This window comes from Candoia aspera, chromosome 2 (assembly GCF_035149785.1).
Source record: "Candoia aspera isolate rCanAsp1 chromosome 2, rCanAsp1.hap2, whole genome shotgun sequence".
NCBI classification, from domain to species: Eukaryota; Metazoa; Chordata; class Lepidosauria; order Squamata; family Boidae; genus Candoia; species Candoia aspera.
In genome coordinates, this window is record NC_086154.1 from 249,703,291 (window position 1) to 249,716,084 (window position 12,794).

The 12,794-nt window shown below is 45.7% G+C and overlaps 1 protein-coding gene across 1 annotated transcript; it reads right to left on the bottom strand.

The window, feature by feature from the left end:
• Positions 1-8,557: 8,557 nt before the first annotated feature.
• PMAIP1 (phorbol-12-myristate-13-acetate-induced protein 1) lies at positions 8,558-11,165 on the bottom strand. The gene is made up of 2 exons (XM_063295777.1): positions 11,011-11,165; positions 8,558-9,239 (listed from the first exon to the last, which is right to left on the bottom strand). Exons 1-2 carry the CDS (start codon positions 11,063-11,065, stop codon positions 9,109-9,111), a joined length of 186 nt encoding a protein of 61 aa, XP_063151847.1. The 5' UTR covers positions 11,066-11,165; the 3' UTR covers positions 8,558-9,108.
• Positions 11,166-12,794: the final 1,629 nt, after the last annotated feature.

Genomic DNA, 12,794 nt, shown 5'->3' on the forward strand with positions numbered 1-12,794 from the left:
CGTTCTGGAGCAGAACAGAACTTCATTGAAGGTATTTTTAAAATTGCATTTATATGTTACGTTGTTTTTGGGTGCTCAAGACATACAGGGGATCTCCCCTCATTTTATCTCCAGCCACATACCATTGCATGGTAGGATCCACCGAGAGAGAGTGACTGATCTGAAATTCCTCAGAGACCTCGATGGTAGAGATTTGAAACTAAGACTCCATAATCCAAGGCCAACAAATTAGCCTGTACATTGCTAGTGGGGTATCTCTGGCTTTCCAGATGTTGCAGAACCATTCCCAGCAGTCTGAGCCAGCATTGCCAACAGCAAGCAACGTGATGGGGCTGAGTATCCACCAGGTGAAGGTCATAAAGTGAAGGTTATGACTGCAGTTGTGTGATTGATGCCCTGTACCTTTTTACGTCCATTGCATGTGTGTGATGTGTAAAAAAAGGGCATGGCTTTGATTGCACAGTCATGGCACACATTTTGACTTTTTTGACCACCCACCCCTGTGCAGATGCTCCTGTGGCAGGGGTTGTAGTTCAGTGCCCTCTGGAAGGCCCAAAGTATCCTACTTATGGTGCAGAGTTTACATCGCTGGATTTTGACCAGGGAAATCTGAACAGCAGATTGCCCGGGGAATTCCACCTTGCATTCCAATATACAGGATAAGCAAGATGGATTACAGTTAGAACAAATAAAGACAGAATCATGTAGGTTGATGAAGTCAGTTAATTGCCAGCAGAAAATAAAATCCATCCTTCCTTATTGCTCTCTGCTTGGCTTTTGTTGTAAGTACTTATCACTACTGTATTATTTATTTATTTGTTGTTTGTTTGTCTTATTCATATGGCCACCCATCTCACAATCAAGTGACTCTGAGCAGCATACAACAGAGTTAAAAACAGTTAGACAACCCATGATCCATTGGGCCATTGTTTCAGAAATATTTCCTTACCTAAACAGAGAAACAGAATGACCGGTGGATTGCTATTGGTTTGGTTTGAAAAATTAAAGAAGAAAACATTTAATTAAAGAAGAAAGATGCATAGTAAGAGAACCAAAGGGTGGCACCAAAGGATGTCATTTGGAAGAAGCAGTTGTATTGTCTGGTGTTCTTCCTGAACTTGTTTGCAATAGGTTCATCATTGCTGTATAAGTTGAGGAGTTCATTAGGTAGAGGTTGCAAATTGCCTATCCTGACCACACGGCAGAAATTGGCAGTTTCTCCAGGAATAGAAGAGCATGACAGTGAGGGCAGACTTTGGCCATCTCACCAACATCAGCAGAAATATTACACCTCCTTCTCTTTCCATGCGGCATAATTAGGCTGAAGATTTTTTTTAAAAAAAATTAATTTTAATGTATTTACCACAATGCTATACAGTGCTGGCATCACCTCAGAAGAGTTCAGACTTCCTGCTGACTTCCCCATTGACTTGTGGGAAGCTGGCAGGGAGTGTTGGAAATGATGATCATGTGACCACGGCTGACCGCAGCAGCGGGTGGCGCTGAAGTGGCCATACCTTTTCCAAATTTCAATCCCACAGGAGTAATGGGTCCCAGATTTTGGAAGCATTCCTTAAGTTAGCCCTTTTGAGATTGTTGATTCAAAAATTGTTGCCCTATGATGCACTGTTTCACCCAATTGAAGGTTACAAACCGACAAACAGGAGAGTTTTAGTAGTATATAGATATATACAAATTAATATTAATCATCTGATGGAATGCCTTGGAAAAGAAGGGTTTATTATTTATGGGAGGTTTCCTGAAGAGAAGTCAGAGTTTTTGAGGGGGGCAATTGGGCTGTTCAATTTTTTAAAGAAAAATGCTCTGTGCATATTGTGGAGATATGTAAATGCTTTGGTTTATTTTGAAATGGGATAAGGGTTTAAGAATATTTATCTGGACTCATTTTAGGGCTTGTCTGATTTTATTCAATGATTTGGATTAAGATTATTAAAGTATAATAAAATAATGTCTGGTTTTGGGTTTAACATGATTAAGATTATTAAAATTGCTGTATTATCAAGTATAATGGTAGACAGGAAGGAAGGAAATAATTAAATGTTATCTTTCGGGGGGAAGTTGATTAGGAGGTGTGTGTGTGTATGTATGTGTCTGTGTGTGTGCGTGTGTGTATTCTTTTCTCTTTTAATATAAGGGGAGGGAGCAACTATACTTAGTGATTTTTATAATGTGCCAATGGTATGATTTATACTAATAATGTGATCTTGGTTTAATATAGAGTGATTGATTATGGAATTGTTGTATATCCTTGCTGTTAAAAGTCGGAAGTCACAACTTTAAAAAAAAAATTATCTTGTGTTTCCACACTTTTTTAGTTTTTTTCTTTGTAGTTTTTTTTTTCTGTAGCTTTTATCTCTGTTTGAAACTTAATAAAATTCTTATAAAAACAAATTAATATTAATATTAAAAACTTTAAAATTATAAAGGGCACAAAACTAAGAATAAAAAAGAGATTAGGTGAAGAGCAAGTATTAATTACACTGGAGCCATCTTAATATTTCTCTGGTCCCCTGGGATCCCCGGGCATAATGACAGATCCAGGTCTTGAGGGACTTCCAGAAGGTTAAAGGGGATGAAGCCAGCCTCATTTCAGGGGAAAGGTTGTTCCATAAAGAAGGGGCCACAGCAGAAAAGGCTGGCTGCCCAGGATTCGCCAAATGAAGCTCCCTAGCCAATGGGATCTGTAGCATGCCCCCTCTGCTGGGTCTGCTGGGACATGTAGACGAACAATTTCATTATCATCTAGGTTTGAGTCTAGCTCTGAGTCACAATTCACATCAACTGCACTCATGTACTGGGGATGGCGGGGGGGAATCAATCGTGATGCCACACCTGCCATCTTGCAGATTTTTACCCACCCCTAGTGGCATCCCTTGTCCTCTTTAGTGGGCCCATGACTGAGTTCTGCACTGCTTGGGATTTGATTCCAAAAAGCTGCAGCTGCTTTAAAGACTTGCAGACAAGGACTCCATTTGCACATCCCACCACCCGGAAAAACCTTTTGAGAACAAGGTGCATTGGTTTCACACACTATCAACTTAGTCTGCCTCTATTCCTGGGTCAATGACTCCACTATAAATGCAGCAGTTTATCTCAAGAACACCCATGCTTGTGGAGTCTGGAGAGAGATGAAGACATTTGAGCAGTAGTGCCCTCATGGTGTGGTCAAGAAATTTAAGAGTGCAGTCAGATATAACAGTGCAAAGTGCAAAGATCTGGCTGCTTTTTATGCGTGTTGTGGACCTTCCTTTGCTACCCTCTTGACTTTTTTGACCATATCCTGCAGGTACCCTTGCAGTTGAAGAAGAATTAAAATGAAAGTTGGTCATCCCAAAGCTTCTAGAAGGTGCTGTGTTGAGAGGAGGCTGATGTAGGCTGGTGAGGGACCCTTCATCCTGTCTACACTGTAAGACAACTAGTATGGGTGTCCACAGGATATGGTTGAAAAAAGTCAAGAAGGCGGCTGTGATGGTACAATTGAAGCTCTACCTGGTTTTGATGTGCATCACACACACAAGACATGTACAAACCACGTGGTGCTTCAGTTGCACCTTCATGGCCACCATCTTACTCTTTTGATCACACACACCTTTGGCAGCCAGACTCTTTTCTGCCCTGAGGACCTGCCGGCTGAAACTGCTGAGAGCTGCAAGTCTGGAACCACCCTTCCCTAGAGTGAAGCTGAGCTGATAGGAAAAGCGGACATGGCGAGCAGTTGTGCCTCTGTCCCAGGTGGAAATCTTATCTCCTGAATTAGCTAAGTTGATGTGTCATTATTTTCCATATTCCTTTGCTACTCTGTTCTGTTTTTTAGATGTACAGAGACCTTTGGAAAAGTCAATTAAAAAAAAAACAAACGCCCAGGCAAGTGTTTTTTCTTTTTCTTTTTTGAAGGAAGCCAGCCCAGATAGCACAGGCTGCCACACCCTGCCTGAAGGCATCAGCCAACTCTCTCTGACACCTGTAGGCTTCAAAGTGGACCCACAGGTCTGAGTCATATCTCTAAGGCTCTGGGGCTCTTCCTTTAGCGCACATCTCCCAGACTGTGAGAAGCATGACACAGTGTGGCTATTAAAGTAACAGGGAATATTTATACCCCTTTCAGAGCGAGGTGTGGCTGCCCAAAGAACCACCTACCAGTTAATTCCTGTTTATTCAGCGACGGGGGGGGGGGGGGGGGAGTGTCCCAGCTGCTCCTGAATCACTGGGGAAGGCCATTCCCCAGGCAGAAACAAGCAGGCCAGCGTGCCAAGGCAGGAAGTGAAAATGACCCGAATTTGGTGCAGTTTGAACCAATACCAGAAAACAGGAAACTCCGGAGTATAATAGCTGTCCCAGGGACACAACAGGTCAATGAACTCCAGGGGTTCTAAGGAGGGACCGTCCCTTCATCTTTTGTGGTGCTGACAGACCAGACTCGTAACAAAGGTTTGGCTCTTCGGGAGGGGGTAAATTAGGGTTTCAGTGGCCCAAAGTTGCAGAGAAGGTCCAGGTTTCTGCACTCTTTTGAATGAATAAAAACAGGGCTTGCCCCACTGGGCATCTCCACCTGTGCTGGAGCTGGGATCCCCAGGCTTCTTATCTGGAAGGTGATCCCCAGCTTGGTGCGGGAGGGGATTGTGAGAACAGATTCTGGGTGTTCTGACAAAATGGCGACCTAGTGACCTGTCCCTTCGAAAAATGGCTGCTGGGGAGATGTGGCCAGCCACAAAGCACAGATAGATATGACCTTTAGCTCTTGCTCTGCCAGGGAAGTGCTGAAGATGTGTTGAAGTCCACACATCTTAAGTGGCCAGGTTTGAGAAAAGATAACAGCTGCACATAAAAATGGGATAGGGCTTTGACCCAGCTGTCACAGCTGCCATCTTGACTTGTTTGACTCCCCCTGTGGACAACCCTGGTTGTCATCAACAAGGAATGCAAGGACCATATATTGAAGGACCATAGCCTTCAAATGATACTTCGTAATTCTGGAGCCATTTCACAAGCAAGCCAGCTTGGTAGGAAACAGGTGTGGCAAAACTTTCCTCCTTAGATCCGGAAAGTGAGACCTTCTGTTGGAGAACCAATAGGGCCCGTTCAGTGGCCGTGGACCAGATGGGGATGCGATCTCTTGAGGTGGAAAGTTTTTTTTAAATCTCATGTTTAAATGGGGGCTGGCCCTGCCCTGCAAGAACAGCGGCGATGTCTGCCAAACCTTTGCAGCATTGTAGATTGCTGGGCAAGTGGGGGGCAAGGGGTGGGTGGCCTTCTCCTCAGTCCCCACAGAAGGCACAAAGCAAGGGGACAATGGCTGTCAGGCTCCTCTTGTTTGACCCACCCAACCTGATAAAGCAGGCCCCTGCTAAAGAAGTTGCTGATCAAAGCAAGTTTTCCTCCCCTCTCCCTTGCTGACCTCCCTGCCTTCACAGCTGCCGCCTCTTCCTCCTGCACCACCGGGTGAAGCAGGACGCACAACTGAGGCCCCGAAGGATTGAGAGTGGCCCCCATCACCTCTCCAAAATTGCCTCAGGTTGTCATTTTTAGCATGACGGAGTGGAAAAATGATTACATCCATAGGGAGTAAGCATAGTAGTTTCATCCATTAATTCCACTTCAGTGAGATCTAGATATCTCCTGGCCTCAACTACTTCTATGTTCTTGCACTGGCAGTTTGGGGAGGCTGCGCCTCTGAAGATAGTAATCAAATGCTGCTGGTGGCCCACTTCTGGGTTCAAGGAAAAGTTCTTGGAGTGGTGAAAGTCCTGCATTTCCACCATCTGCACCCTCCCCCCAGCAATTGGCAGGCTGTGACTGCTGGCATCAGTTTTTGCAGGGTGTGTCTCTCCCCTCAAGCTGAGCTCAATTCTGCTGACTACATGAACACATCCACGTAGCTTTTTTGGCAACAATACTAAGAGTGGCCTTCAAAATTGGCTGGATGATGGAGAGTGTTGTGACGTAGGCCTTACCCCTTTAGACCATATGCACCCTGTGAGTGCACACGCAGAGTTCCATCATGACTCTCCACTGCCATCTCATTGATTTTGATCCTCCCCCAGATGCTGCTGAGTAATGTAATGGTTGACAACTGTCTTCACTGGGATCTTTTTTTCCAACTTACTGATCTAGCCTTCCAGCTTTGGATCTCCTGCTGGCTTCCCATCCAAGCACTACCCAGGTCTAACCCTCCTTAGTCTTTTTTCAAGATCAGCCAAGGTCAGCTAGGTGCTGTCATCTGCTGTGAATTACATTGTGAAGGTTTGCCTGGTGGAAATTAAGATTTATTGTCTTCTCCAAACAACAACAAAATTGTCTTCCCATGTTTATCTCCCCTCCTACAAGTGTTCTGTTCTGGGGAGAGGATTATGAGGTTCTAGCCTGAATTAACATTTGCCCAGAGGGATAAGGCAACTTCCAAGGGGAATCCACCATGTATGGCTGCAAGTTCCTGCAAGTAGTTTAAATGTGTGAGCTGCTATGAGGCTACAGTGGTGTTAGAAGAACACTTAAGCTCTTTGGGAACCATACCCAGCCTGTCCCCTCCAGATCTGCTGAGACTACAGCTTTGATCACCGGAAATATCAGTGGCAACCCAACATCTGCAGATTGCTCTGGTTTGAAGAAGACTGTCCAGAAGGTGAATGCCATATGTTGTCTTGGGTTGAACCCCCTGTCCTCACTTGCAATGGGAAACTGGCAGCTGGCTTTTACAGCTGGTTCGACAAAGGTTAAAAAAGGGAAGAGAGTGGCCATGGTCATGTGAACAAAGCCACCATCTTGGCTTTCTGTGACACCCCAATACCTGCAGATGCACCAGCAAGCAGAACTCTTTAAAAATGCTGTATAATTGGGTACTATCAACAATCACAGCAACGTAGGAGGCATATGACTGCATGTTCAAATTCCATGGAAATTATATTCTGGAGCCCTTTTTTTTTTGAACCAAAAAATCAAGTTTATTAACAGCCACACATAGAAGGAGTAATTTTTAAGACACAGACAAAAACAACAAATCTTGTGAAAAGCTATGTATGACATTTCCAAGAAAGCTGGCACATGAACATAACCCTCTATGGATGTGCTTCTCAAATACTTCTGATCAGTTCTGTTGCTGTAAACCCACCTTCCCCAGCTTGATGATTTCCAGCTGTATTAACTTCCATGCCCAGACTTCAAAGGCAGCAAGACCAGCAAACAAGAATTCCAGCATTAAAGTTCAATGCATTTGGTAAAGACAGGCTGGGGAAAAGTGTCGTAAACCAGTGTTTCTCAACCTTAGCAACTTCAAGATGTGTGGACTTCAACTCCCAGAATTCCCCAGCCAGCATGGAATTGAAGTCCACATATCTTAAGCGGCCAAGGTTGAAAAACACTGCCATAAACTGTCTTCCTGACCCAACACCTAGGCATAGCAAAACAATATATTATGCAATACTCCCATATAAAAACATGCAAAGAAAAAAATGTTGCCATTGTGGGGTCAACAAAGTCAAGATAACAGCTGCATGCAAAAATGGGATAGGGCTTTGACCCAGCTGTCACAGCTGCCATCTTGACTTTTTTGACTCCCCCTGAGGACAACTCTGGTTGTCACCAACAAGAAATACAAGGACCATATATTGAAGGACCATAGCCTTCAAATGATACTTCATAATTCTACAATCAAAGTAATGCTGGGAAATCAGTCTTTAAGAATGAACTGTCCAAGAGATTTACAAAAAAGAATGCCAACTTTAGGTGATATCCAACAATTCTAGTCATTTACACTTTTATCCAATTCAGTCTGCAACTGGGGTGGGGTAGGGATTAGGGAACATTGCCTGATTTTGACGTATGTTGGTGTAACAATGACCAGACTTCTGAGTTACTTATGAATTCAGTTGAAATATCTTCAGAGGATATGTTAAGAATAAATACCGAGATTTGTTGAATGCCAGCTCAGATATTTGCTTGGAACTTAGCAGCTCTGCCGAAAACCTTTGGGGTTGATTTCAGAACTAGCACTTGATCCTTGTAGATATTCTTTTCCATGTACAGTTCAACTTCTTACATAGTAATTAGTGTGTGAAAAGAGATCCGTATCAAGATCTGGTCTCACGTGAATTTCTAGACTTGACTAAGACTCTGTAACTTTTGCACGTTTTAAAAGTGTCTGACACATTTCATCCAGATGACATATATTGAATAATGCAATGTTTTCTTCATGAAAAACAAGCACATTATTTCATCCCCAAAGTTGCCATCTTAATGTAACTTTTGATCTGCATTTTCTTTTCTAAAGCTTATATTACTTATGTAGTTCTAACACTGTTAGGAAATCTATCATTTTTAATGTAAAAACAGAACTGTATTTTCTTAACTCATAACTTGTTCCAATTCATTCTGTAAATCTAAGAATACTGTTACTTTTACTGAAGAACATTTGACAGCATTTTAAAATCTAGTCTGATGAGAATCGTTTTGAACATTCATACTGAATATTCAGTTATGGTTAATAACCTGAAAGTAACTTCCCACCAAAATAAATATAACAATATTACCCATAGGACATACGTTGTGAAGTCGGTACTCCAGCAGTACCAGTTTCACTCTTATAATTTAATGGCATTGCAATATAATTAATTAAAAAACCAATGACCATCTAACAAAGTACATTCATTTCAGCAAAACAAATGCATATGTAACATACTTCTCCTGGTTTTCTCCATGCAGGTTTCCAAACTCTAGAAAATAAGAAGCGAGCTGAGAAACTCATTTGTATTTTCTACGGAAATCCAAAATCATTTTCGCTATGCATGAAAGAGATTAACATCCCGCACTGATTCAGATTCCTTCATTTCTCATGAATGCTCAACATTGTCAGTAAATAGTAAAATCCAGTTTTCTCCTCTCTTATTAGCTCCATTTGCATTCACCAACAAACTTCCTGAAATGGTAGCTGAAAACACCATATAGGAGCTTTATTGTTGTTGATGGAAACAAGCAACAAAATGCTTCAAACGTCTGATCTCTTCCACCTCATGGAGGTTCTCTTTTATAATTCCAAGTATATAAAGTTTGCATCTTTCCAAAGATTATTTTCTTCCTTCCCATGTTGCTGTTTTTTCAAATTCCTTTTCTCTTCTTCAAGACTGTCCCAATTCCTGGGCAGAAGAGCTTTGAGATCATGTTCAGAATCCTTTGTCGGAGATTCCACTTGTCCCCAATCTTGCGTAGTTGCAAAGCGCACTCTGAATCTGTAAAATATATAAGCACATTGTTGCCAATTTGCACGGATTAGGCTGATGCAATTTTAAGTGTTTATTTCAGCCTCCCTCATGTCAAGATGTTCATCCTGACTTAGAACGCTCTGTTGTGTATTGACAGAATTCCTGTGGGAATCCCCATTCAGTTAAATGGAGGGGGATCAAGGGATGGTGAACAGCCTCCATTGCAGTGTTTCTCAACCTTGGCAACTTGAAGATATGTGGACTTCAACTCCCAGAATTCTCCAGCCAGATTCTTGGATTCCAGAGAGTTGAAGTCTAGGAGCTGAAGTTTTCAACTTGCCAAGGTTAAGAAACACTGCTCCATTGGTTAAATTAAGAAAGAAAGCTTTCTGGCAGGTGTGCCTAGGACTCAGGTGGTAGGGTCCTTCAACATGGGTATGCATACGAAATGACTCACTGCGATGCCTAGTGGTATGTTTCCTGCTGAAAGTACCTTTTTAAAAAATTTACACAGTAGAAGATAATTGTCAAAATAACACCCCACACACCTCCTTATGTTGGACTAAAGCTCTCTTTAACAACAACAAAAACGGGCAGGCTAGAAGTTGGGGACAGATAGGGAACAGCACTGAAACATTAAGAGAAGAGGGCAGAGTTGAGCAGTAATTACCCTAACATCAGCTAAAGGGGGCAGAGCTGGGTTCTCCATGCAGAAGATTCCAGTTTCATCCCAGCATCTCCTGTTCAAGAGATGAGACAGGAGAAGATCAGGAAGGGCTGTACAAGAAAATCCTTGAGGGCTGTGGGCAGAGCTCCCATCCCTGGGGTGGGAACAATCTCTCCAAGGCAACTTCCTACCTCCTTAAAACGCTGCATGTTTCCACAGAGCGAGGATTCCCATTCCCTTCAATGCAGCTGCAGTTCTTTCTCCCCCCCTGCAAGAAATGGTAAAGCCTTTGCAAGCAGACTGAGATGCCCCCTACTCTCAGACTGCTGGATCTTGGCAGCTGGCCACTGCAGACACAAGCCGATGGGGGGGGGGGGAAACCCCCCCCCCAGAACAAAGTCTGCACCGATCATCAAGTGTCCTATGCAGTCTTCCTCCCAAACGCTGAGCTCCAAGTGTATGGGGCTGCCCCGTCTGCTCCAATGGGAATTGACATCTAAGACATTCTCAAAGCACGCGGGAGACCTGGTCTAATGTCTTTCTACTATACTGAACTTTGTGCCTTTCTGAATAATACGGTCTAACATCGGTTCTAAAGCCCCCTTCCCACGGCTGCCAGACAGCTCAGGAGCTCTAAAAGCCTGGATCCTCAGCAAGCAGGTGATCCATAGCAAGCAGAGGGGCTATCACCTGCTTCCCAGCCCCCTGATGATCTCGGGAGAGACGGCAGGGCAGAGAAAGAGGAAAAGGAGAAGAGACCCATTCTACACTATGCAGTTGAGATGCCCGGTCAGAAGATCAGGTTTTGATCGCAGATTCAGACGCGTCCTGGGAATCTTCAGAGAGGCGAATTCAAGAATCAAGGACAGACCCTTCAGAGGAGAAGAAAATGCCCGCGCTCCGGGTGCGAGGAACGGGCTCGGGGCACCTGTTCCATCCGCGGTGGCCCATCCACGATCGATCCGCCTGGCTAAGAAGGGCTGTCTCTCGGCCGGTTGACCCACCCGCTCAGCCTGAGATCACGCTCCCGCTGCCCATCCGCGGCCCAGGGGCGTGAACACGAGAGGCGTCTCGCCTGCCCAGGCCCGCCCGGCTGGAAGCCAACGGAGGCGGATCGCGCCCGGCTCCTACCTGAGGGCGCGGAGTTCTGCGGCGCGGGCTTGCGCGGCATTTTGGTCGGCATCATTGCGGGCGGGCGGGCGAACGCTGGGCTTAGCTTCCCCCGCCTGGTCGCTCCGAGAGTCCGGTTCTGGCAGGGGCGGCGCCGGCACGTCCGCTCCGCTCGCTGGCTCTCCGGCGAAAAGCCGCGGCTCGCGCGGACGCCCGGTGCTAAAGTAAGGGCCGGGGGTTTCCCCATGACGTCAGGGTGCGGTCCTCGCCTCCTTCGCCACGGGGCTTGCTTCCGCCAGCCAATCAGGGCCGAGTGCCCGGGCAAGTGGGGACAAGCTGCTGACTGGCTGGGGCTGCGCGGCGCGGCGCGGCGCGAGGGGGGCCGGGCAGGTGGCGGCGCGCCCCAGAGCGGCGGAATCGGGCCGGGCGGCTGAGCCTGACCTCGGCCGCCTCGCGGCGGAGACCAGGAGGGGAAGGCAAAAGTCCGTTTCGGGTCAGGAGCGGGAAGAAAAGCAGCCCCACCACTCGCCTGTTCGAGAAGGCTGTTCCCCTCCGCGGCAGCCAGTGCCAGGGAGGCAGCAGGAGCGGCCACAGCCCAGAGAGAGCCCAAAGCGGGAGGAATGGGGAGAGGAACCACGGAAAGGCTGTGTTCACACAACCGCCAGCAGCTCGGGAAACAGCGGCTGCATTCTAACAACTTGCAAAGCGAGGGTCGCGTCTCCCCTCTGCCGAGTTTATGTGTCCGATGTGTTGATGATGCAAATCCGGGAAATGGACTGCTTCATTTCCCAGCAGGTTAAGCAACTTGTCTGAATACATCCAGAGGTTTGCCTTCCCTTGCCACAGGAGACGAAAGGGAGGGCGCCCAGGAAGAGGAGAACAGCACGGTGAGAAGAGAAACTGAGGGATGTTCCCAGAAGTTTGGGCATAGGGTCCCCAGAAAGTATTTTGCACAGAGCCCCTCATCTCTGCCTGCTCCAATAATGTGTGAGTGGGAGAAGACAAGGGACTGCAAGACGTTTGCTGTCTGAGGTAAAGAAGCACACCCCTGCCATTCCGTGGGCTGAAACTGGTCCGCGCCAGCAGTTGCCATCGCGTTTGGGCACTGGCAGTGGGATTCTGTAAGCAGTGCTTCTCAACCTTTCAGATGTGTGGCCTTCAACTCTGCAACTTATGTGCAGCTGTAAAAGTCTTCAACTTTTATAACTGCACATAAAAATGGGATAGGGCTTTGACCCAGCTGTCTCAGCTGCCATCTTGACTTTTTTGACTCCCCCTGCAGACAACTCTGGGTGTCATCAACAAGGAATACAAGGACCATATATTGAAGGACCATATCCTTCAAATGATACTTCATAATTCTACAATCCCAGGAATGCCTAGGAAGTCAGTTTTTAGAAATGAACTGTCAAAGAGATTTACAAAACAGAATGGAATCACTGAGAAAGGGAAAGGGAAGAAGAAAACTGGGTCTCTCCAGTCCTTCGCCAGCCCTTAACCATTACCCCGACTGACCGTAAAAATGGGATCAGGGGCCTCATTGTTAGAGGAGTTCACAACTGATTTTCAACAGGGCCTGGACAAAGGGTAAAAATGCTATCTAAATACTTCTCAGAAAAACAGTGGAAATGTTGCTCAATCTGTTTCCCTCTTCCTCAGACCCACACCTGGACATACTTTTGAGAGCCTGCTAAGCCTCTGTGGGTTCCAGCACACTTACACAGGCATAGCAGACTAGAACCACGTTGGAAAGCTGAGAATGCAATCTTGTTGTTCTGGAAAGAAAATTCCAGGGCTCAAAAGAG

Coding starts and splice junctions, on each gene's coding strand:
- PMAIP1 (XM_063295777.1), bottom strand. CDS start 11,065: ATGATGCCGACCAAAATGCCGCGCAAGCCCGCGCCGCAGAACTCCGCG. Junction 9,240..11,010: donor GCAGAACTCCGCGCCCTCAG/GTAGGAGCCGGG, acceptor TATATTTTACAG/ATTCAGAGTGCGCTTTGCAA.